The sequence below is a fragment of the Phocoena phocoena genome, chromosome 4 (assembly GCF_963924675.1).
Source record: "Phocoena phocoena chromosome 4, mPhoPho1.1, whole genome shotgun sequence".
Lineage (NCBI taxonomy): Eukaryota > Metazoa > Chordata > Mammalia > Artiodactyla > Phocoenidae > Phocoena > Phocoena phocoena.
In genome coordinates this window covers 63,859,429-63,882,897 of record NC_089222.1, presented here as the reverse complement: position 1 = coordinate 63,882,897, position 23,469 = coordinate 63,859,429, and the positions used below count along the sequence as shown (strand labels likewise).

Below are 23,469 nucleotides of genomic sequence, written 5' to 3'. Positions count from 1 at the left end.
CACTCAATATGCCAGTCATATGCACCACACTGCCACATACATACCACACACACACATACACACATGCTATGTAACAACCGTGCCCACCGCACCCCACGTACACGTGGATACACACATACTCAGCTACTCGAATATCACACACAGAACATATACCCTACCACACAAACACACCATTGACACTCCACATTGGTCACATGCATCCATGCCACATACACGTGTATACACACCTCATATCACACAGTTCACATAACAGTCACAGGCATCATGCACACCACACATGTACCATGTACTCACTTGACAACACATCCAATTACACACACACACCACACCTACTCCACATAACAAGCATACACGCCCACACATCACATACACGCCAAAATACACACACGCAACACATTCCACATACCAGTCCCGTGCATCGCACTTCCCGTGCATCTTTTACACACACACACACGCACACACACACACCACGGCACCCAGCTTGGTTACTTTCCCCCTCAGCAAGGCGGGGCTGCAGCCTCGGGCTGAGACTTGGGCGATTGGTGGTTGCCAGGGGCCGCGAGGGGCTGGTGGCCGTGCGTGGCCCGGGACGTGCGCCCCAGTGGCCCTGCTGGCAGCAGGAGGCAGCCCCGGGGGAGCGCGCGTCTGTTGCGTAAGTATGTGCACGCCCCCCAGGGGCCTGGCTGCCCAGACCCTCTGGGGGGTGTGTACGAGGGCAACGTGGGGTGCGCGTGGGGAGAGGCTGTGCGTGTGAGAAAGCCTTGCTCCCAGTGGCGCAGGGACCAGCCCACTGGACGTCTGGGAGGGCGTGTCCTCAGCGTGCACAGCCCTCTGCGGATTGTGGACGTGTGTGTCGAAGGGGAGTGTGTGTGGGGACTTAGTGTGGGAAGTGTTCGTGGAAGCTGGCCTGCGTGTGAAAACCGAGCCGCCGAGGTGGGTGTGTTCCTAACGGCCCTCCGTCGGTCGGGCTCAGCCTCTGAGGACTGTGTGTGCGGCGGCTGCGGGAGGACGCCAAAGACCCAGCACCCGAGTCCGGCGTGTGTGAGGAGGCGGGGTTGGCGGAGGGACTCGTGGCGTCTGCCGGGGTCGGCGCGTGCGTGTGCGCGTGCGTGTGCGCGTGGGGGCGCGGCGCGCGCCACGGCAGAGGGAGGGAAGGCGGCGGCAGGCCCAGACCCCGGTCGCACCCGGGGCGGCTCCTGTGCTAACCTGGGGCAGCTGCGCTCCCGCCGCCGCCACCGCCACCTCCAAGCGCTGGCGTGACTCCCAGCTCGCGCCCCGCCCTCCCGCGTCCTCAGCCGGCTCGGTTTCCTGCCCGCCCAGACGCCGCTCCTCCCGAGCTCCGGGTCTCGGCTCCGCGGAGGGAGAGGAAATGTGTGCGGCCGCGGCGCCGGCGTCCGAGCGCGGCTGGAAGAGCGAGAAAGTGGACGAGGCTCAGGCCCTGGCGCGGAGTTGTGCCTCCCGCAGACCCGACTTCCAGCCGTGCGACGGGCTCTCAATCTGTGCCACGCACAGCCACGGCAAGTGCTTCAAGCTACACTGGTGCTGTCACCTCGGATGGTGTCACTGTAAGTCGAGCCTCATGTCCCCGCCTTTCGCCGCGGTCCCGGGGCGCCCGCCGGGCCGTCCGGGGTCGCGGCAGGGACTCTGCGGCCTGGGGGGCTCCGGGCTGGGCCGGGGGCTGCTCTGCCGCAGGCCAGGGCCGCCCTGGGGTCCGGGCGGCGGGAACTGCCCTCGTGCCGGACCAGTCGGGTCGGCGCTGCCTTGGCAACGAGATGAAATCCGTGGGGAGCCTAGCTTTAGCCACTTCTACAAAAGGGGATCTACCTGCCCCAGGAAAATGGGACATATATATATTAAAAAAAATTTTTTTTCCATTTTGTTTTTCAACCGAAACTACCAGGCAGTGTGTTGAAAAAGGGTAGACAGCAGTCAGAGTTGACGACAACCTAAGGGGAAGCCTTTTTTCAGGGCTGGTGGTTAAAAGATGCTCCCCTCTTTTTATCACTTTTGTCTTAACGGGCTGCTATTTAAAAGAAAGGGAGCCCTTGGAATTCCAATCATAGCCCATTTCTTGTATCCAGACTGAGAAAGTGCTAAAGTGTGAGGGACTGCTTCCAAGAAGTTAATATTAACAGTTTGGACGGGTGAACTGTTTGAATACCCAGTTCCAGCATATAGAGCCAGTGTATTCTAGAGAGTGTTTTAAAATTACAAAAATAAAATGAATGAAAATAAGCTTCAGTAATTTTAAACCAATTTATAGAAGTAAATGGTCTAGACCTTTCTCTACGTTTATCCCGCCTGTGATTTTTAAAATGGATTTAAGTAACCATTTAATCAATTTCATAATTTGATTAGTTTATGGTATTTGGCCTACTATATCTGGTGAATTATTTCTTTTTAGAAATATTAGTTTCTAAACTTAGTTTCCACATAACGTTATAGTAGAGGGGTTTGGAGTGCTTATTTAGGACACAAATTCTCAAAGTGATCTTAAATTAAAATTATTTTTTCCTTGTTGGTTAGAAAAAAATGGCTCCCAACAAGAGAGGCAGTACATAGCAGATCCTTATTTATATTAATTGAACATAATATATTTCTAAAAATTATTTTCAGACTTTTTATTTTGAAAAATTTCAAACATACACAACACTGAAAGAGGATCACTGTAGTGTTACACACCTAGATTAACAACTGTTAACATTTTGCCACATTTGCTTTACTCTATAGACTTGTTAGAAAGTTTTTTTTTCCATAATATTTTAAATTGAATTTATGACTTCGAGGATAGAGAATTCTTACATTTTCTTTACAAATATAAGGCACATTGAACAGTACTGATTTTTTTTGCATTCTCTGTGCTGATGGGTCAGTTTCTTCCTATATTGGATTATTCCTGTTGCTGTCAGATCCATACCTAATTATATGGCATTGCTTCAGTGGGGGACAGGGTACAAAGTTGGAAGTCACAACTGTGGGAAACCTGTGATGCTGTAGTACACAAGTAGGGTGAATCTGGTGAGTCCATTTCCTGAGGAAGTACAGAAAGAATCATAGTGTAGAAGGTGAGGAACATTAAAAATGGCCCAGTTCAGTGCCTGTCTTATTTCAGCAGTCTCCTCTTTAAGTACACCATTACTGATGGGACCCTTGTCTACTCAGGCAGCCTCTTCCTTCATTAGACAGCTTTGACTCTTAAAATGCTCTTCCTTATATGCAGCTGAAATCAATTATGTTAGAACTTCTTTCCATTGCTCCTATTTCTACCTTATGAAATCATATAGAACAATCTAAAGCTTTTTTAGATCAAATCTATTTCAACTCTTCAGATATACACATGAATTTCTCACAGATATAGACTGTCTTTTTCCTGTATCCCCAGTCACAGCCACAATGTCTGGCCAGAAATAGGTTTGAAATTCACGTTTGTTGAATGACTGAATGAAGGTAGCCATTGTTTTCCTCTCAAGGCATTCCTTTGTCCTATTTATAAATCTCCATTCCCTCCTATCTTTCCTTTAATGGTATTCAGGCCCCTAAGCATCCTGGTTTTTCTGTTCTGAACATGTGCCAGTATGGTTATGATCCTTTGAAGACAGTGACCCATAGAAGGGTACAGCATATCCCAGTTGTGGTCTGATCTGTCCAGAGTTAAGCAGGACTGCTGTCACCCATGTTTGAGATACTACTGCTGCAGCTAGCATCACATTAGTTTTTCTTGTTTCCACATCATATTGAGCTTGTTGCTGTCAGATTGAACTAAGCTTGATGTGAACTAAGCCATTAAGCCTCTTTATTTGTGTGTTTGTTTTACATTTGTGGCATAAGTTACAGTGCTTGCCTATCTCACAGTTATATATATGTATTTGGATATGGGTACTCACTGATCCCTTAGATATATTTTCCTCTTATTGGTAAAATTGTTGAACAGGGAAAGGCCACAGATGAAAGTCCTGAACTGCCCTTCAGGTTGATAACAATTCATTAATGAGCACTTGTTGTTATGGTGGTTAAACAGTTACCTCACTACCTAATTGTACCGTTATCCATCTTCTGTTTATCTTATCCACATGGGTGTAATGAGAACCTGGTCAAATACTTCGTTGAAATTCTACCAGCATACTACTTTTACATATTTTTGATGTGTGATGTCTGTCTATCTGTAAAGATACTCTCGTAAAAAAAAAAGAAAGGAAATTAATTAGTCTGGTATAACATAGGTTGGTTCCACAAATGCTTAACATTTTCTTTTCTAAGTGATTAGAAGCTATTTTTTAAATAATCTGAATTTAGAAAAGGATGGGCATTGAGTATACTGGACTGTTGTCAATTCTTTCTTTTTTTTTTTTTTTTTTAATCAGGCCTACATTTATTTCCTCTTTTCTAGTCTTTGGCAGCCCTCTGGGTCTCTGTGCTTCCTCCGCTGGCAGTGGTTCGGTGATCACATCGAAGAGCAGCTTCAGTTCATTAAGAGCAGCAAGTTGCGCTGTTACGGTGTCCTCACCTATACTAGGCACCAATTCTTTCTACCTTTTTTAAGCCCAAATATTATTTTTATTGAACAGAAGGAGTTAACGTATTTGAGAGGTTCTACTTCTTTTGACATTCATGAACACAACATCAGGCCTAAGCAGAATTCCTTTAATTTTGTTGAACATGTATAGAGCACCTTCTCTTCATGAGACATTATTACGGAAACAGGAATACAGATATGAATACAGCTGGATCATGCCCTGTAAGCAGAGTGTAAGGGTGTGATGCATGCTGTATTTATTTTTGTGTTCCTTTAAAATCACAGGTGATATGGGTGAAAAAACTACCAGCTTGTTCACCAAGTCAGAAAATGCTAAAATAGGAGGACTACCTTGAGGTGCTTGAGAGGAAATTCGGAACAAATAAAGAAAAGTCAGTTTTATATGGTTGATGTTAAACTTGTGAAGTTTATAACCTTGTGAAGTAGAAAAGGCTGAAAATACACACCTGTTCATAAAAGACAAATATGTGTATGTTGAAAGATGCAGTGCTTAATATAGAGGAAATAATTAGTATATTTGGGTAATAACTGATTTTGAGGACTATGGGAGGAAAACTATATGTGTTCTGTTGGTGTCTCTGTCAAAGACAGATTATTGGGCTGAATAAATTGTGACCCTGAATCTGTAACTTTATTTATTTTCCTAATAAGGAGTGATATTGGGTTGAATTAACGAATGAATGAATGAAGGATTCTAAGAAGAGTTTTGATAGAGAAAAACACATGACTTGGATAGGGAAGAGGAATGGGAAAGAATAAATCATGTTCAGATATTGTCAAGTAGATTTTTTTTGTGGCTTGAGTAGGTAGAATATTTAGAAGAAATAAGAAATTTGATTGTTGAGATGTTAGGGAGGGATGAACAGGCAAGGTGGGGAAGTTTCAGTTGATAGAGACCTTGGCATGATAGTGATAAAATGGGTAGTGGAGGAATGAAGTCAGCAAGGGAGATAATTTTTGTATTAGTGTAAAAAATAGGTTGAAATTCATGCAGCAATATCCACTTTATGGAAATTGGAATAGATTAAATTTGGAAGGGGAGGAAGAGGAGTTATAAAGGGTAACTTCTAGATTTCTAGAATTTTGCCTTATGCAGCTTGGATGGATGGTGATGCCCTTCATTCACTAAAAAAAAATACTGGAGAAGAACTAGGTTTGGTTGATCATGGAATCATGAACCCACGAAGACCATGAATCCAGTTTTGTATCTATGGAGTTTAAGTTGCTTTGTCATAGCATGGTGATGTCAGTAGGCAGTTGGATATAGGGGATCTGGAACTTGGAGAAGTCTGCACTAGAGATAATGTGGATGTCATTTACTTCTTTATAGATTGCAGTTGTAACCATGATGAAGCATGAGATTGCCAAGGGAGAGACTACAGTATGAGAAATGAAGAAAACCATTAGGCTTTCCCTTTAGAACACTAACATTTAGAGGCTGGTTGCAGGAGGATGAGCTGGCAGTAGAGTCTGAGAAGAGATGGCCAGAGAAGAAAAATCTTAAAGTATGGTATTGCAGAGGCCAAGGGAAATGAGTACTTTAAGAAAGAGTATGAAAATGAAATCAGTTTTCAGCAGGTTATTTCTTAGATATCGGTGAAATCTAGAAATAATGATTTTCTTTATTACTGATGAAGAGGATGAAAGGTTTAATCCTGCCACAGTAACTTCAGGAATATACTTAATTGCATTATTAGTCAAAGGTGTTTGAGATGGTGAATTCTTCAAGGTAGAAAGAGAAGAATAAAATGGCAGGAGAATTAGGACACAAAGGTAATAATTAATATTTATTGAGTGATTACTTTGTGCCAGAGTAAGATGATTATGCTAAGCACTCAATAGCCAATTATGTCATTATGTCCATTCTGTAGTGGAGGAAAAAGGCTTAAAGGAGTAACTTTCCCGTGGGCACATAGCTAGTGAGAAGTAGAGCCTTGGATTTGGATCCATGTCTATCTGATTCTAGGACCTGGACGCTTAACCACCATAGGTACTGTGGAGCAATTTAAAGTTAATGAGCAGGGCTTCCCTGGTAGTGCAGTGGTTGAGAGTCCACCTGCCAATGCAGGGGACATGGGTTTGAACACTGGTCCGGGAAGATCCCACATGCTGTGGAGCAGCTAAGCCCATGTGCCCCAACTGCTGAGCCTGCGCTCTAGAGCCTGCGAGCCACAACTACTGAGCCCACGTGCCACAGCTACTGAAGCCTGTACGCCTAGAGCTCATGCTCCGCAACAGGAGAGGCCACCGCAATGAGAGGCCTGTGCACCTCAATGGAGAGTGGCCCCCGCTCGCTGCAACTGGAGAGGGCCTGCGTGCAGCAACAAGGACCCAACACAGCCAAAAATAAATAAATTTTAAAAAAAGTTAATGAGCAAAATCAACAGTTTTTAGGCTTTGTTAAAACCAGTGATGCAGAAAGTTTTTAAGAAATGGGTGGCAAATTGTATCAATTGCCATAGTGAAATACAGAAGAATGGGAACTGTAAAGAGGTCACTGAATGTGGTGGGGAATGAAGTCCAAGTTAAGAGCTATCAAAGCAAAAGTGATTAGAAGGTGTCAGGGGTGGGTGGAGGTGGGGGAGTGTATCTGGTATGATGTTGGTACCACCAGCAGAACTCAGCTGTATTGGCTTAATAAAATCACACAATAGGTGAGCTCAGTTTTCTGCATCTTAAAAGATGCAGACATCTCAAAGACATCTTAAAAGATGTCTGTCTTTTTCAGGTTGAAAGCAGGAAGAGTGGCACTTGATGTAGTCTAATAGATGATATTAACATATCTAAAGAAAGACTTACAGCAGAAGGTAGATGGGCAGCATTGAATTATAGAAAAATGGGAGTTGGAGAGGCAGAATTTGGAAGTGTTGTTTGCAGACTGTTCAGAGAAGGTAGCACTGCCTAGAGGCTTAAACATCTGGTCCCTGTGACTGGACTGTCCCAGCAAATGTTTGGTTATAATTTGGCTTCTTATTTATAGATTTCCTATAGGGAGGGAAAGAGCTGATTAGAGGATTTGACTGTCAGGAGGGGCAAATACACTTCTCTCCACTAGTGAGTATATTAGCATTGTGGTTTTTGCGTTACTCTATTTGTTCTATTTTCCTGCTTTACACAACCCCCAAAATCAAGTTCTGACTTCCCCAGGGTAATGCCAGTTGGTTTTCCTAAGGGGCAACTCAGTCATATCAATAACAGAAGCTACAGAAAATATATTTAAGGTTGTTTGACTGTGAAAACTAGCAAAAAACGGAGTGGTAGTTTGATTAGATGGAGGAGCCAACTGAAGCTTTTGGAGGAGCCAGCTGAAGCTTTTTTCTACTAATGAGGGTTCTTTACATGCCTGGTGGTTAAATGAGGAGGATACAGGTGTTACCGTGCAAAGGTGAAATCAAGTTCTGAGTGAGTTTCCTCAAAGCTTTTCCAGAGAAAGAGAAAGCTGATAGGTATTTTTCCATCCAAGTGGTGCTTCAGTAATGGACACACACCAACTTCAGTGATAACAGATAACACACCTGTTGCTTATATGCAGGCACAGTTGTAACCTTTTTGCATGTGTTAGCTCATTTACACCTCACAACAACCTTGTGAAGTAGGTACTGTTATTCTCATTTTTTAGATTAGGAAACTTGCCGAGGAGCCCTGGCCACATGTGGTCAATGTGCATTAGAATCTCACAAACCGGATGGTAACCAGGTCTCTGGGTTTCTTGGTTCCACTCAGGGTACAGTGAGGAGCTATTTAAAAATTTTTTTTCAAACAAGGAGGATTTAAATAAGTAAAATGAGAATGGTTTCTGATTTTAAGAGAGGGGCAATTATATGAATTATGAACGTTTTTGGAGTGGTTGCAAACTCTATAAAACTATGCTTTTAAAAAACATTTGATAACGTATTTGTATAATATGAAGGTTCAGTCATATTACATCTTCAACTGCTCCCTAACTGGTGCAAGCCCTTTTTTTGGTTAGATTTGCATACACACCATTAATTATTATTAGTTTCCAGGCCTGTTGAACTTAGGGATTTGAACCAAATAGCTTTTGAGGGCTTTTCTATGATAATTTCCTACATTATAACACCCTCACTTTAAGTTTGTTTTCTCATATTGTGAAATCTCATTAATTTACAAGAAGTAATATTTTCAGAGAAATTAAGTGTTATAAATTCCAAACAAATACAGGAACATATGTTTAACAGCTAACAGTTGTCTAGTAGAAGATGTGTTTCCTCGAAAAATAAGGAATGTTTTATACATAGAATGTGGAAGGCAGAGTGTAGTCCTATTAAGGGCAAGGGCTGTGGAGTCCGACACACCTGAGTCGAATCCTGGTTCTTCCATCCATTGGCAGTGTAACTTCCGACAGGTTACTCAACCTCTCTCAGCTTCAGTGTTCTCTTCTGAAAAACAGGACTAAAAATCCTACTTCACAGGGTTGTTGTGAATATTATATGATGTAAAGCAGTACTTAGTACAGGTGTTCGGCATCAGCCCCTCCTCAAAACAAACAAACAATGGAAATACTAGGTAGCCTAGTCATCCTGAGGGCAGGCTGTGGAGTTGGGCTTTGTGTTTGAATCCTGGCTCTGCCCACCTACTAGTTATATGGTTTGGGGGAAGTTACTTAACCTCCGTCTTTGTTTCATCATTTTTTTTTAACATCTTTATTGGAGTATAATTGCTTTACAATGGTGTGTTAGTTTCTGCTTTATCATCATTTTTAACATGGGGATAATAACATAGTGACATGTTATCGTCATAGTGTGATGATTGTCAAAGTCCCCAATTCCAGCTGCTTCCCCTTCCAAAAATGTCCTGGTTAACCTGGAATTCACTTTGTAACCATACTCATTTGTTCAATTACACACTTCAACACAATACAGATGGTAAAAATATACATTTCAAATAGTATGACATTTAGAAATCGAGTTTTTTAAATTGCCCTCACTGTTGAAAGGTCTATTTTATAATAGTTACTTTGTGATGATTATCTGCTTTTTATCATGGAATCTTATATTGTGCTCCCCACTCCCCTACTCCATCCTATTTTCCACCATTGTTAAGCAGTGGATAGTTCTGGTTACTCAGGTATACCAGTTAATAGAGAACTGTCACATCAAACATGGGTTAACACGTTTCAAAGGATCAGAATATTACAAAGCTGTTAAAGTGAAACTGTACATATTTAACTTTAATGATTTAAAAGTCTTGTCACGATCCTGTAGCGATACTTAGCTGTTATTTGGAATACTGATTTTGCGTAGAAAAATGGCAAAAGTGCTAGTTAACAGAGGGGTCCTGGCTTTTAGAATGGGTGGACAAAGTAGATTTAATTGTAGTTTTTGCAAGTTACTTTACTCAAAGTCACAGACTTTTTTGTTGTGTTTCTCCTGTTCTTATTGTTGGCTTGCTTTTGAATATCCTGATATTTAGTAGTATTCTGTAAGCACACTGCCAAAAACGTGCAATATCTGGAGTGCCAACAATGTATGATAAATCCTTCCAGTTGTGTCTGCACAATGTCCCAAAACAGTCCATTCAGGACAAATTCTTTAACCTCCCTAGTGCTTATTTGTCTATTTAAAACTAGATTCTTGGTGTGATATAGAATGTATTTCTTCCTCTGTATCTCATTTAAACAGACCTTTAGTGAAATAAAAGCACTAAGAGTGTAATTATTTGGTATTTTATGGAATATTCTGTCTGTTAGACTCATTTGCTTTATCTTTCTGTCTACACACACACACATGCACACACACATGTACTTTTTTCTTAAACCTTTTAAAAGTAAGTTGCAGACATGACATTTCACTTAAATGTTTCATCATACCTCTTAAGAAAGAGGACATTTTCCTATGTAACCACAATACTAATCAGACCTAAGATAATAACAGTAATTCAGGAGTACCATCTAACATACAGTTTCCTTTATCTTCAAAAAATGAATTTTATAGCTGACTTTTGTTTTTCCAATTTGGGATCCAATCAAGATTCATACATCACATGGATATTTTAATGGCCTAGATTGTGGTGCTAGTTTCATGGGTGTATACTTATCTCCGAACTCATCACATTTTCTACATTGAATCTGTACAGCTTTTTCAGTGTCAGTCATACCTCAGTAAAATGGTTGAACAAGTGAATAAATAAAATGAGTGGAAAAATAAGATTCATGCATCACATTTCATTATTGTATCACTTTAGTATCTTCTTTAATCATTCTAGAATAATCACACTTTTTTTGGATGGTATTGAAATTTTTGAGGAGTCCAGATTAACTGCCTATACTATCTCCCATATTTTAGATTTGCCTTATTAGATTTAGGTTGAACATTTTTGTCTAGTTATTACATAGGTGAATATTGTACCTTTCTTACAGCATTAACATGAGGAGACAAGTCAGTGTGTTCCACTAGTGCTGGTGCTAAAGTGATAACTGCCAAATCTGTCTATTATAAAAATATTGTTTCCCTTTGTTATTTTTCTCTTTAAAATTATTTTTGTCACTGTTTAAGAATAAGTAATCGGTGGGGTGTTACTCTGACACTGAGTGAATATCCTGTTCCCCAACAAACTTTAACCCAGTGATTTTAGTATTGACTGAGGAGTCTTGTGTGAATCACTTATTTCATTGTTGTTGCAAAATAGTGATTTTCTAATTCTGTGATTCCTACTATTTGATAGCATTCTTTTGTAAAGAAGAGGTTTCTCTTCTCTACCTATATATCCCTCTGTTTTAGGTTTTATTATAGACAACTTGATTCTTTTTAATTTGTTATAATCAAGTAACATAATTTGTGTGTGTGTGTGTGTGTGTGTGTGTTTAGGTTTAAGATTTATAAAAAATAACAGAGAACACATACTATGAACATCAGAGTTCCCATCACCCAGATGTAACCGGTGTTTCCATTTGTTCATCACTCTTGCTTCAGATAAAGTTAGAGTCCTTGCTGCTTTCTTTCAGAGTCTCTTTCTCATCCTTCTCTCACAAGAAGCAGCCACTATCATGAATTTGGTGTGTATTCTACCAGTAAAGTTTGGGACTGCTTACACCACGCTTTCAGAGTTGGAAGGTATGTTAGGGTCTAATCTTTTCCTATTTTATTTTTATTTATTTATTTTTAATTTTATTTTGGAGTATAGTTGATTAACAATATTGTGTTAGTTTCAGGTGTACAGCAAAGTGATTCAGTTATATACATATATGTGTTCCTATTCTTTTTCAAATTTTTTCCCCATTTAGGTTATTACAGAATACTGAACATAGCTCTCTGTGCTATACAATAGGTCCTTGTTGGTTATCTATTTTAAAAATAGTAGTGAGTATATGTGAATCCCAAACTCCCAATTTATCCCCTCCCCCACCTTTCCCTCCCCACCCCTGGTAACCAGGTTTCTAAGTCTGTGAGTCTGCTCCTGTTTTGTAAATAAGTTCATTTGTATCATTTTTTAAGATTTTGCATATAAACGATATCCTATAATATTTGTCTTTCTCTGTCTGAATTACTTCGCTTAGCATGATAATCTCCAGGTCCATCCATGTTGCTGCAAAGGACATTATTTCATTCTTTTTTATGGCTGAGTAATATTCCATTGTATATATGTACCACATCTTCTTTATCCATTCATCTGTCAGTGGACATTTAGGTTGCGTCCATGTCTTGGCTATTGTAAACAGTGCTGCAGTGAACATTGGGGTGCACGTATCCTGGGAAAACTATGGTTTTCTCTGGATATATGCCCAGTAGTGGGATTGCTGGATCATGTTCTATTTTTATATTTTTAAGGAACCTCTATACTGTTGTCCATAGTGGTTGTACCAATTTACATTCTCATCGACAGTGTAGGAGGGTTCCCTTTCCTTCACACCCTCTCCAGCATTTATTGTTTGTAGACTTTTTGATGATGGCTGTTCTGACTGGTGTGAGGTGATACCTCATTGTAGTTTTTTTAAAATAAATTTATTTATTTACTTTATTTATTTATTTTTTCCTGTGTTGTGTCTTTGTTGCCATGCATGGGCTTTGTCTAGTTGCGGCGAGTGGGGGCCACTGTTTGTTGTGGTGCATGGGTTTCTCATTGTGGTGGCTTCTCTTGTTGTGGAGCATGGGCTCTAGGTGCGTGGGCTTCAATAATTGTGGCACTTGGGCTCAGTAGTTGTGGCACACGGGCTGTAGAGCACAGGCTCAGTAGCTGTGGTGCATCGGCTTAGTTGCTCCACGGCATATGAGATCTTCCCAGACCAGGGCTCGAACCTGTGTCCCGTGCATTGGTAGATGAATTCTTAACCAATGCGCCACTAGGTAAGCCCTCTCATAGTTTTGCTTTGCATTTTTCTAATAATTAGTGATGTTGAGCATCTTTTCATGTGCCTCTTGGCAATATGTATGTCTTCTTTGGAGAAATGTCTATTTAGGTCTTCTCCCATTTTTTTGATTGGGCATTGCCCATTTATTGAGCCGCATGAGCTGTTTGTAGATTTTGGAGATTAATCCCTTGTTGGCTGCATCATTTGCAAATATTTTCTCATATTCTGTGGGTTGTCTTTTCATTTTGTTTATGGTTTCCTTTGTTGTGAGAATGCTTTTAAGTTTAATTAGGTCCCATTTGAGTTCTTTTTATTTCCATTATTCTAGGAGACAGATCAAAAAAGATATTGCTGTGATTTATGTCAAAGAGTGTTCTGTCTCTGTTTTCCTCTAAGAGTTTTATAGTATCCTGTCTTAAAGTTAGGTCTTTAATCCATTTTGAGTTTATTTTTGTGTATGGTGTTAAGGAGTGTTCTAATTTCATTCTTTTACATGTGGCTGTCCAGTTTTCCCAGCATCACTTATTGAAGAGACTGCCTTTTCTTCATTGTGTAGTGTTGCCTCCTTTGTTGTAGATGAATTGACCATCAGTGTGTGGGTTTACTTATGGATTTTCTGTCCTGTTCCATTGATCTGTATTTCTGTTTTTGTGCCAGTGCCATACTGTCTTGATGACTGTAGCTTTGTAGTATAGTCTGAAATCAGGCAGCCTGATTCCTCCGGCTTTTTCTTTCTCAAGATTGCTTTGGCTATTTGGGGTCTTTTGTGTCTCCATACAAATTAAAATTTTTTTTGTTCTAGTTCTGTGAGAAATGCCATTGGTAATTCGATAGGGATTGCCTTGAATCTGTGGATTGCCTCGGATAGTATAGTCATTTTGACAATATTGATTCTTCCAGTAGAAGAACATGGTATATCTTTCCATCTGTGTCATCTTTGATTTCTTTCATCAGCATCTTATAATTTTTGGAGTATACAGGTCTTTTGCCTCCTTAGATAGGTTTCTTCCTAAGTATTTTATTCTTTTTGATGTGATGGTAAATGAGATTGTTTAATTTCTCTTTCTGCTCTTCCATTGTTAGTATTTAGGAATGCAGTAGACTTCTGTGTATTAATTTTGTATCCTGCAACCTTACCAAATTCATTGATGAATTCTAATAGTTTTCTTGTTGCATCTTCAGAATTTTCTATGTATAGTATCATGTCATCTGCAAACAGTGACAGTTTTCTTTTTAAATTTGGATTCCTTTTATTTTTCTTCTCTGATTGCCATGGCTAGTACTTCCAAAAGGATAATTTGATTCTTTTTTAATTTGTTATAATCAAGTATCATAAATTATTTTGATGTTCAAATTGTCTTAAATTTGGGCAGTAAGAGCTCCTTCGAGCTGGCTTCTGTGACCTTTTGACATGTTCCTGTCATTTTTTGAGCACTTTACTGCTTTCTGGAATAACAAGATGTTCCAGGCTTACCTAGTAATTTCCTCACCCCAGACCAGAAATCAGAAACCATTATCTGGGCTTTTAATGTGCTTATTTCTGCTGGGATATTACTGCATGTTACTTTCAGTGAATAGACAAGTGTGTGTGTGTGTGTGTGTGTGTGTGTGTGTGTGTGTCTTTGTCTTTCACCTTTCCCCATTCCATAATTGTACCTCCCTTCTCTGTGGGCAAAAACCCTGGTTTCCATTATATCATAATATTTACTCATTTCTTCTATCTTCAGTTACACACAAGGTAGTTTAGGAATTATTACATTATTACCATTACCAACAACCAACTGATTACTAAAGTTCAAGATTCTTTGCTTGTTTTGGTTTTTAGAATATATCTTGGAAAGGATTTATAGTCAGAACACTGTGTTCAGAAGTTTCTTGAATTAATTATTTTCTTGTATGTGGTTATGTTATCAGTTAGGTTAATTTATTTCTGATTTGAATCAATTTCGGGTATACTTTTTTCATCCTTTTTAAATTAAACTTTTTATTTTGAGATAATTTGTAGATTCACATGCAGTTGTGAGAAATAGTACAGAGAGCTCATGTGTTCTGTATTCAATTTCCCAGTGGTAGCATTTTGCAAAACTGTAGTGCAATATCACAACCAGGAAATTGACATCGATACAGACAGATTCAGGAGCATTTTTATCATTGCAAGCATACCTCATCTTCCCCCTTTATAGCCACACTCACTTTCCCTCTTGCCCCAGCCCCTCATTAATCCCTGCCGATTGCTAATCTGTTCTCTATTTCTTTCATTTTGTCATTCCCAGAATGTTATGTAAATGGATCATACAGTATGTAACCTTTGGGGATTGGCTTTTTTCACTCAGCATAATAATTCTCTGGAGGTTCCTCCAGGCTGTTTCATATATCAATAGCTCATTCCTTTTTATTGCTGAGTAGTGTTCCGTGGTGTACACGTACCACAGTTTGTTTATTCATTCACCCATTGAAGGACACCTGTGTTGTTTCCATTTTTTAGTTATTATAAATAAGCCTGTTATAATCCTTTGTGTATGGTTTTCTGTGTGAACAAAAGCCTTCATTTTTCTGGGATAAATGCCCAGAAGTACAATTGCTGGGTTGTGTGGTAGTTGCACATTTAGTTTTTTAAGAAACTGCTAAGCTATTTTCCATGGTTACCGTAACATTTTACATTCCCATCAGCAATGTATGAGTGATCCAGTTTCTTCACTACATTCCTGTCAGCATTTGGTGGTGTTGCTATTTTTATTTTGGTGATTCTGATAGATGTGTACTGATCACTCATTTTAATTTTAATTTGCATTTACCTGATTGCTGACGTTTATGTGCTTATTTGCCATTTGTATATCCTCTTTGGTGAAGTATCTCTTCTCTCTCTCTTTTTTTTTAAATACTCTATTTTTTTAGATCAGTTTTAGGTTTACAACAAAATCAAGAAGCACGTATGGTGCTTTCCCATGTATTTTGCCCCTACATGTGCATAGCCTCCTCCATTATCATCTATCAGAACTGTACACTCTTTTACCCAGGATGAACCTACATTGACACATCATAACCATCTAAAGTCCACAGTTTACTTAGGCTTCACTCTTGGTATTGTACATTCTATGGATGTGGACAAGTATATAATGATATATATGCATCATTATAATATCATACAGAGTATTTTCACTGCCCTAATAATCCTCTGTGCTCTTCCTATTCATTTCACCCATCCCCTTGGAAACCACTGATCTTTTCATTGTCTCCATAGTTTTAGTTTTTCCGGAATGTCATATAGTTGGAATCATATAGTATGTAGCCTTTTCAAACTGGCTTTTTTCACTTAGTAATATACATTTAAGGTTTCTCTATGTCTTTTCATGGCTTGGTAGCTCTTTTTTTTTTTTTTTTCCCTCCGGTACGTGGGCCTCTCCCGTTGCGGAGCACAGGCTCCGGACGTGCAGGCTCAGCGGCCGTGGCTCACGGGCCTAGCCGCTCCGTGGCATGTGGGATCCTCCCAGACCGGGGCACGAACCCGTGTCCCCTGCATCGGCAGGCAGACTCTCAACCACTGCGCCACCAGGGAAGCCCGCTTGTTTCTTTATAGTGCTGAATAATTCCATTCTCTGGGTGTACCACAGTTTTGAAATTATTTTACTTTTTAAAAATTGAGGTATAACTGACATATTCGTTTCAGGTATACAACTTAGTGATTCAGTATTTGTATATACTGTGAAATGATCATCGCAGTTTAAGTCTAGTTAACATCCTTCACCATACATTGTTACAGATTTTTTTTCTTGTGATGAGAACTTTTAAGATGTACTCTCATAGCAACTTTCAAGTATACAGTAGAGTATTATTAACTATACTCACATTACACCTCCATGACTTATTTATTTTGTTACTGGAATTTTATTTGTTTGACCATCTTTACCCATTTTGCCCATTCTCTCACCCTCCTGGCTCTGGCAACCACCAATCTGTTCACTGTATCTGTGTATTCAGTTGTTTTTTTTTTGTTGTTTGTTTTAATATTTTTTTATTTTTATTTTTTTAACATCTTTATTGGAGTATAATTGCTTTACAATGGTGTGTTAGTTTCTGCTTTATAACAAAGTGAATCAGCTATACATATAGACATGTTCCCATATCACTTCCCTCTAGCGTCTCCCTCCCTCCCACCTTCCCTATCCCACCCCTCTAGGTGGTCACAAACCACCGAGCTGATCTCTCTGTGCTATGCGGCTGCTTCCCACTAGCTATCTATTTTATGTTTGGTAGTGTATATATGTCCATGCCACTCTCTCACTTTGTCACAGCTTACCCTTCCCCCTCCCCATATCAACAAGTCCATTCTCTAGTAGGTCTGTGTCTTTATTCCTGTCTTACCCCTAGGCTCTTCATGGCCTTTTTTCCTTTTTTTTTTCTTAGATGCCATATATATGTGTTAGCATACGGTATTTGTTTTTCTCTTTCTGACCTACTTCACTCTGTATGACAGACTCTAGGTCCATCCACCTCACTACAGATAACTCAATTTCGTTTCTTTTTATGGCTGAGTAATATTCCATTGTATATATGTGTCACATCTTCTTTATCCATTCATCTGTTGATGGACACTTAGGTTGCTTCCATGTCCTGGCTATTGTAAATAGAGCTGCAATGAACATTTTGGTACATGATTCTTGTTAAATTATGGTTTCCTCAGGGTATATGCCCAGTAGTGGGATTGCTGGGTCGTATGGTAGTTCTGTCTGTAGTTTTTAGAGGAACCTCCATACTGTTCTCCATAGTGGCTGTATCAATTTACATTCCCACCTACAGTGCAAGAGGGTTCCCTTTTCTCCACACCCTCTCCAGCATTTACTGTTTCTAGATTTTAAAAAATTTATTTATTTATTTATGTCTTTGTTGGGTCTTCGTTTCTGTGCGAGGGCTTTCTCTAGTTGCGGCAAGTGGGGGCCACTCCTCATCACGGTGTGCGGGCCTCTCACTATCGTGGCCTCTCTTGTTGCGGAGCGCAGGCTCCAGACGCGCAGGCTCAGTAATTGTGGCTCATGGGGCTAGTTGCTCTGCAGCATGTGGGATCTTCCCAGACCAGGGCTCGAACCCATGTCCCCTGCATTGGCAGGCAGATTCTCAACCACTGCGCCACCAGCGAAGCCCTGTTTCTAGATTTTTTGATGATGGCCATTCTGACCGGTGTGAGATGATATCTTGTAGTTTTGATTTGCATTTCTCTAATGATTAACGATGTTGAGCATTCTTTCATGTGTTTGTTGGCAATCTGTATATCTTCTTTGGAGAAATGTCTGTTTAGGTCTTCTGCCCATTTTTGGATTGGGTTGTTTGTTTTTTTGATATTGAGCTGCATGAGCTGCTTGTAAATTTTGGAGATTAATCCTTTCTCAGTTGCTTCATTTGCATATATTTTCTCCCATTCTGAGGGTTGTCTTTTGGTCTTGTTTATGGTTTCCTTTGCTGTGCAAAAGCTTTTAAGTTTTATTAGGTCCCATTTGTTTATCTTTGTTTTCATTTCCATTTCTCTAGGAGGTGGGTCAAAAAGGACCTTGCTGTGATTTATGTCATAGAGTGTTCTGCCTGTGTTTTCCTCTAAGAGTTTCATAGTGTCTGGCCTTACATTTAGGTCTTTAATCCATTTTGAGTTTATTTTTGTGTATGGTGTTAGGGAGTGTTCCAATTTCATATTTTTACATGTACCTGTCCAGTTTTCCCAGTACCACTTATTGAAGAGGCTGTCTTTTCTCCATTGTATATTCTTGCCTCCTTCATCAAAGATAAGGTGACCATATGTGCGTGGGTTTATCTCTGGGCTTTCTATCCTGTTCCATTGATCTATCTTTCTATTTTTGTGCCAGTACCATACTGTCTTGATTACTGTATCTTTGTAGTATAGTCTGAAGTCAGGGAGCCTGATTCCTCCAGCTCCATTTTTTGTCCTCAACATTGCTTTGGCTATTCAGGGTCTTTTGTGTTTCCCTACAAATTGTGAAATTTTTTGTTCTAGTTCTGTGAAAAATGCCAGTGGTAGTTTGATACGGATTGCACTGAATCTGTACATTGCTTTGGGTAGTAGAGTCATTTTGACAATATTGATTCTTCCAGTCCAAGAACATGGTATATCTCTCCATCTATTTGTATCTTCTTTAATTTCTTTCATCAGTGTCTTATAAGTTTCTGCATACAGGTCTTTTGTCTCCTTAGGTAGGTTTATTCCTAGATATTTTATTCTTTATGTTGCAATGGTAAATGGGAGTGTTTTCTTAATTTCACTTTCTGATTTTTCATCATTAGTGTATAGGAATGCCAGAGATTTCTGTGCATTAATTTTCTACCCTGCTACTTTACCAAATTCATTGACTAGCTGTAGTAGTTTTCTGGTAGCATCTTTAGGATTCTCTGTGTATAGTATCATGTCATCTGCAAACAGTGACAGCTTTACTTCTTCTTTTCCGATTTGGATTCCTTTTATTTCTTTTTCTTCTCTGATTGCTGTGGCTAAAACTTCCAAAACTATGTTGAATAATAGTGGTGAGAGTGGGCAACCTTGTCTTGTTCCTGATCTTAGTGGAAATGGTTTCAGCTTTAAGCTTTTCACCATTGAGGACGATGTTGACTGTGGGTTTGTCATATATGGCTTTCATTATGTTGAGGTAAGTTCCCTCTATGCCTACTTTCTGGAGGTTTTTTTTCATAAATGGGTGTTGAATTTTGTCAGAAGCTTTCTCTGCATCTATTGAGATGATCATATGGTTTTTCTCCTTCAGTTTGTTAATATGGTATATCATGTTGATTGATTTGTGTATATTGAAGAATCCTTGTATTCCTGGAATAAACCCCACTTGATCATGGTGTATGATCCTTTTAATATGCTGTTGGATTCTGTTTGCTAGTATTTTGTTGAGGATTTTTGCATCTATGTTCATCAGTGATATTGGCCTGTAGTTTTCTTTCTTTGTGACATCATGTCTGGTTTTGGTATCAGGGTGATGGTGGCCTCATAGAATGAGTTTGGGAACGTTCCTCCCTCTGCTATATTTTGGAAGAGTTTGAGAAGGATAGGTGTTAGCTCATCTGTAAATGTTTGATAGAATTGGCCTGTGAAGCCATCTGGTCCTGGGCCTTTGTTTGTTGGAAGATTTTTCATCACAGTTTCAATTTCAGTGCTTGTGATTGGTCTGTTCATATTTTCTATTTCTTCCTGGTTCAGTCTCGGCAATTTGTGCATTTCTAAGAATTTGTCCATTTCTTCCAGGTTGCCCATTTTATTGGCATAGAGTTGCTTGTAGTAATCTCTCATGATCCTTTGTATTTCTGCAGTGTCAGTTGTTACTTCTCCTTTTTCATTTCTAATTTTACTGATTTGAGTCTTCTCCCTTTGATTTCTTCAGTGATCACTTGGTTATTAAGTAGTGTATTGTTTAGCCTCCATGTGTTTGTATTTTTTACAGATCTTTCCCTGTAGTTGATATCTAGTCTCATAGTGTTGTGGTCGGAAAAGATACTTGATATGATTTCAATTTTCTTAAATTCACCAAGGCTTGATTTGTGACCCAAGATATGATCTATCCTGGAGAATGTTCCATGAGCACTTGAGAAAAATGTGTATTCTGTTGTTTCTGGATGGAATGTCTTATAAATATCAATTAAGTCCATTTTGTTTAATTATCATTTAAAGCTTGTGTTTCCTTATTTATTTTCATTTTGGATATCTATCCATTGGTGAAAGTGGGGTGTTAAAGTCCCCAACTGTTATTGTGTTACTGTCGATTTTCCCTTTTATGGCTGTTAGTATTTGCCTTATGTATTGAGGTGCTCCTGTGTTGGGTGCATAAATGTTTACAATTGTTATATCTCCTTCTTGGATCGATCCCTTGATCATTATGTAGTGTCCTTCTCTGTGTCTTGTAATAGTCTTTGTTTTAAAGTCTATTTTGTCTGATATGAGAATTGCTACTCCAGCTTTCTTTTGATTTCCATTTGCATGGAATATCTTTTTCCATCCCCTCACTTTCAGTCTGTATGTGTCCCTAGGTCTGAAGTGCGTCTCTTGTAGACAGCATATATACGGGTCTTGTTTTTGTATCCATTCAGCCAGTCTGTGTCTTTTGGTGGGAGCATTTAATTCATTTAAATATAAGGTAATTATCGATATGTATGTTCCTATTCCCATTTTCTTAATAGTTTTCGGTGTGTTATTGTAGGTCTTTTCCTTCTCTTGTGTTTCTTGCCTAGAGAAGTTCCTTTAGCATTTGTTGTAAAGCTGGTTTGGTGGTGCTGAAGTCTCTCAGCTTTTGCTTGTCTGTAAAGGTTTTAATTTCTCCATCAAATCTCAATGAGATCCTTGCTGGGTAGAGTAATCGTTGTAGATTTTTGTCCTTCATCACTTTAAATATGTCCTGCCAGTCCCTTCTGAATGCGGAGTTTCTGCTGAAAGATCAGCTGTTAACCTGATGGGGATTCCCTTGTGTGTTATTTGTTGTTTTTCCCTTGCTGCTTTTAATCTGTTTTCTTTGTATTTAACTTTTGATAGTTGGATTAATATGTGTCTTGGCGTGTTTCTCCTTGGATTTATCCTGTATGGGACTCTCTGTGCTTCCTAGACTTGATTAACTATTTCCTGTCCCATATTAGGGAAGTTTTCAACTATAATCTCTTCAAATATTTTCTCAGTCCCTTTCTTTTTCTCATCTTCTTCTGGGACCCCTATAATTCGAATGTTGGTGCATTTAATGTTGTCCCAGAGGTCTCTGAGACTGTCCTCAGTTCTTTTCATTCTTTTTTCTTTATTCTGCTCTGCAGTAGTTATTTCCACTATTTTATCTTCCAGGTCACTTATCCATTTTTCTGCCTCAGTTATTCTGCTATTGATCCCTTCTAGAGAATTTTAAATTTCATTTATTGTGTTATTCATCATTGTTTGTTTGCTCTTTAGTTCTTCTAGGTCCTTGTTAAATGTTTCTTGCATTTTCTCTATTCTATTTCCAAGATTTTCGATTATCTTTCCTATCATTATTCTGAATTCGTTTTCAGGTAGACTGCCTATTCCCTCTTCATTTGTTAGGTCTGGTGGGTTTTTATCTTGCTCCTTCAACTGCTGTGTGTTTTTCTGTCTTCTCATTTTGCTTATCTTACTGTGTTTGGGGTCTCCTTTTTGCAGGCTGCAGGTTTGTAGTTCTCATTGTTTTTGGTGTCTGTCCCTAGTGGCTAAGGTTGGTTCAGAGGGTTGTGAAGGCTTCCTGGTGGAGGGGACTACTGCCTGTGTTTTGGTGGATGAGGCTGGATCTTGTCTTTCTGGTGGGCAGGTCCTTGTCTGGTGGTGTGTTTTGGGGTGTCTGTGGCCTTATTATGATTTTAGGCAGCCTCTCTGGTAATGGATGGGGCTGTGTTCCTGTCTTGCTAGTTGTTTGGCATAGGGTGTCCAGCACTGTGGCTTGCTGGTCGTTGAATGAAGGTGGGTTTTGGCATTGAGATGGAGATCTCTGGGAGATTTTCGCCGTTTGATATTACGTGGAGCTGGGAGGTCTCTTGTGGACTAGTGTCCTGAACTTGGCTCTCCCACCTCAGTGGCACAGCCATGACACCTGGCTGGAGCACCAAGAGCCTTTCATCCGCATGGCTCAGAATAAAAGGGAGAAAAAATAGAAAGAAAGAGAGAGAGAGAGAGAGAACGAGAAAGGAGGGAGGGAGGGAGGGAGGGAAAGGAAGGGGATAAAATATAATAAAATAAAGTAAAATAAAGTTATTAAAAGAAAAAGTAAAAAATAATTATTAAGAAAAAAATTTTAAAAAGAAAAAGGAAAAGGAAAAAAATAAAACCGGAAGGACAGAACCCTAGGACAAATGGTAAAAGCAAAGCTGTACAGACAAAGCCTCACACAGAAGCATACACATACACACTCACAGAAAGAGGAAAAGGGGAAAAAATAATATATCTTGCTCCCAAAGTCCACCTCCTCAATTTGGGATGATTCATTGTGTATTCAGTTATTCCACAGATGCAGGGTACATCAAGTTGATTGTGGAGATTTAATCCACTGCTCCTGAGGCTGCCGGGAGAGATTTCCCTTTCTCTTTGTTTGCACAGCTCCTGGGTTCAGCTTTGGATTTGGACCCGCCTCTGCGTGTAGGTTGCCTGAGGGCGTCTATTCTTCGTTCAAACAGTATGGGGTTAAAGGAGCCGCTGATGCGGGGGCTCTGGCTCACTCAGGCCGTGGGGAGGGAAGGGCACGGATGCGGGGCGAGCCTGGGGCTGCAGAGGCCGGCGTGACGTTGCACCAGCCTGAGGCGCGCCGTGCGTTCTCCCGGGGAAGTTGTCCCTGGATCACGGGACCCTGGCGGTGGCGGGCTGCACAGGCTCCCAGGAGGGGAGATATGGATAGTGACCTGTGCTCGCACACAGGCTTCTTGGTGGTGGCAGCAGCCGCCTTAGTGTCTCACGCCCGGCTCTGGGGTCTGCACTGATAGCCACGGCTCGCGCCTGTCTCTGGAGCTCCTTTAAGCAGAGCTCTTAATCCCCTCTCCTCGGGCACCAGGAAACAGAGAGGGAAGAAAAAGTCCATTGTCTCTTCGGCAGCTCCAGACCTTTTCCCGGACTCCCTCCCGGCTAGCCTTGGCGCACTAGCCCTTTCAG

General features: G+C 40.2%; 1 protein-coding gene across 1 annotated transcript in view; it reads left to right on the top strand.

Moving 5' to 3' along the window:
* The first annotated feature begins 1,159 nt into the window (after positions 1-1,159).
* Positions 1,160-23,469, top strand: part of C4H3orf70 (chromosome 4 C3orf70 homolog) — a 101,869-nt gene continuing 79,559 nt past the window's right edge. The window contains exon 1 of the mRNA XM_065876979.1: positions 1,160-1,565. Coding sequence (XP_065733051.1) covers positions 1,370-1,565 — 196 coding nt within the window. The 5' untranslated portion in view covers positions 1,160-1,369. The remainder of the gene's footprint in view (positions 1,566-23,469) is intronic.